Source organism: Hemicordylus capensis, chromosome 6, assembly GCF_027244095.1.
Source record: "Hemicordylus capensis ecotype Gifberg chromosome 6, rHemCap1.1.pri, whole genome shotgun sequence".
In the NCBI taxonomy this organism is placed as follows: Eukaryota; Metazoa; Chordata; class Lepidosauria; order Squamata; family Cordylidae; genus Hemicordylus; species Hemicordylus capensis.
The window spans coordinates 32,981,488-32,984,543 of NC_069662.1; the positions used below are offsets into that span (position 1 = coordinate 32,981,488).

Here is a 3,056-nt window from a genome sequence, read left to right on the forward strand (position 1 = left end):
ACACAGAGGGGAGCCTGGATCAGTACCTTCCGTAAAGGGGGCCTTGTCAATGGAACCAGCCCCTGACAGGCAGCAAAGCTCCCTCCCCGTTTTAGCTCTGAGGCTTGGCTGATCTGTGGGAGCCCCTTTGGGGTCATGGAAGCCCTGGACTGCAAGGGGAAGCATGACAAGATTGTTGAGTGGGATGCCATTCTTACTCCTTTGATATTAGAAACACTACTTGTTTCATTTGAGGCCTCATTTCTAAACATTACAAATCAAATTCAATGGGGCTGTTCACACAACCACCTAAGTGTGGGGCTGGGCAAGTAGTAGGGAAGCAGGGTTCAGCCTACCTTCCCCCAGATGCCCCTTTGCAGCCTGGAAGGCATGCAAGCCACGTGCCCATGTGGGGAGCAGCGCAGATGACTCTGCTATGCTGGTAAACAGAGGCCGAGGCTCATTGTCCTTTCTTCCATGAATGCCACAGTGCACTGTGCTCCCAAAGCTGGAGTTGAGGGCATGTTTGTGCTCTTAACCTCAGCTAAGAGATGGGCTGCAGAGAGGGGTATGGCGCCGCACCACCTCCAGAATCTGTGCAGATGCTGATGGTTCTCATGAGCAGCCAAGCCCAGGCCTGGCTGCTCATGAAAACAGCCTCAATATTACAAATTTTGAGTGGAACTTTTCAGTGACATATTGGTAGAGTGGAGGGGGGAGAGCAAGACCACCAAACCTGAGGTGTAGCAATAATTAAGCGGATGGGTTTAAAGACACCCCCCCCAGCTCCTGAGAGTCTGCCAGCTCCACCCCTCCCAATTTTTGTCATTAGCTCCTTCACTCTGAGGGACCACCAGGGAGGGGAATGAATATAGGCTTCCTCTTCCCTAGCTATGCCCCTGCTCCAAAAAAAATTCCCTAAATCTTATTTATTCTCATTTTGATTATTAAACCTGGATCTCTGAAGTGTCACACGGAACTTCATAAAGCCTTTTCTCATGGCTTCCTTCACTTCCTTGTTTCTGAGACTATATATGAGGGGATTCACCATAGGAGTCAGGACTGTATAGAAGAGAGAGAAGATTTTTTTCAAATATCGGAGATTTGTGGAACGTGGCAGCATATAGACAAGCATCAGCGTTCCATAAAACAGGCCAACCACAGTGAGGTGAGAGGAACAGGTGGAGAAGGCCTTTTGTCTCCCAGTGGTGGATGGGATTCTGAGAACTGTCACAATGATGAATATGTAGGATGCCAGTGTGAGTAGAAAGGGAGGCAGGGTGAACACACAGGCAGAAATGAATGCCATCATTTCTACTGTATACGTGTCACTGCAGGAGATCTCTTTTATGACTGGGGATAAATCACAGAGGTAATGATCAATTTCATTGGGACCACAGAATGATAATGCAGATATTGATAGAGTTGTGCTGGTGCTAACCAAAATTCCACTTACCCAAGACACAGCTGCTAACAGTAGGCACAGCCTGCCATTCATGAGGGCAGAATAGTGCAGTGGCTTGCACACAGCTAAGTACCTGTCATAAGACATAATAGATAGGAAGTAGCATTCGGCACCTCCTAGGCAAGCAAATATATAGAACTGTACGAAACAGGCCACCACAGATACACTCCGTTCCCCTGTCAGAAGACTAGTGAGCATTCTGGGCAAAATGGTTGAGCTGTAGCAGGACTCCAAGAAAGAGAGGTTCCCTAGGAAGAAGTACATGGGGGTGTGGAGGTGTCGATCAACCACAACTAGCAGAACAATGAGGAGGTTCCCAGACATGGTCACCATGTAGATAACCAAGAACAGCAGGAAAAGAAGCTCCAGGTTAGGAAGATCTCCAAATCCCAAGAGGATGAATTCAGCAACAGTTGTTCGATTTTGCTCCTCTCCGTTTCCCTTGTACTGCATCTTGAGTCAATACAACACAACATATTTAATTATGTATTTGGGAATTCATTGTGTCTTTCTCACAGTCACCAGCCAATGGACAGAAAGTGGAATTCTTTTGAGGGCTCAGAACCACACCCTTCTCTTTGGTAAGTTTTAAAATGTTAAGGTGAATTCACTATGAATGTAGACTCTTTTGAAAATTAACATACAATTTCTGTTTTATAAGTGCCAGCTGGAACCTGACTATAGATAGAGAAAAACCAATTTTGAAAAGAAGAAGAAGAAAAACTCACAAGGATCCATCGAAAGGAAGTATACAAGCAGGAGAGACCCATCAACATGAATAAAGCTTTGCAGGGTGCTTTTCACAGCAGGCTTTTAGCTCGCATCTCCTCTAGAATGGAGGGTGTACATTCACATATCGGCCAGATTTATCCCCAAGTCCCTGAGATCTTTCAGAGAGCACGTTACAGACAATTCGCCTTGGGATTGTTTTAATGAAAGGTGGTATATAAATTTAACAATAAATACATAATAAAATAAATAAATAAATTCGGGTTTTCCTTTGCACGTTTGTGTGTAGCCCAATTTATATTGAGGGTAAAAAAATCCACTTTTTGCATCTGGGTTTTTTTTTTTTTTTTGGCAACTTTGAACTCGCAGTAAAGCCTCTCAGTAAACTCACTGTAAAGCCTGCTATGCGAAAAACACACCAGTTATTCTAACACATCAGTGCAAATTGCTAATGACATACTCTGGTTTTTAAAGTGAAAATGACTTGTCCCTTCAGCAGCACAGGATAGTCCTATAATCAAAACAGAAAGCCGTACAGCAGATGAATGTGCAAATCTCACAAATCTTTCCCATGCAAAATACCTTTTCCCCAAAGGAAGGTTTCTCCCCACAATTCAAAAAAGAATTTGTCTGATCCTCCACATCTTGGAGTTATGGCCGATTACTTCTTATTCTCAATGAACATACCAGCTCAGTGTGAAGAATCAGTGAAAAAGGCAAACTCTATAAAAGGGATTTTAGGAGGGGACTGAAAATAAAACAGTCAGCATAGTAATGTCTTTATGTATATCTGTAGTGTGGTCATAATTTGGAATACTGGCTGACAACCTAACAAAGTACTTGCATACTGAGAAATGTGCTAGCACAAGCAGATGAAACAAAA

At 43.8% G+C, this 3,056-nt stretch overlaps 1 protein-coding gene across 1 annotated transcript; it reads right to left on the bottom strand.

The window, feature by feature from the left end:
• Positions 1–904: 904 nt before the first annotated feature.
• Positions 905–1,897, bottom strand: LOC128331278 (olfactory receptor 10A7-like). The gene has a single exon (XM_053264630.1). The coding sequence runs from the start codon at positions 1,895–1,897 to the stop codon at positions 905–907; it is 993 nt and encodes a 330-aa protein (XP_053120605.1).
• Positions 1,898–3,056: the final 1,159 nt, after the last annotated feature.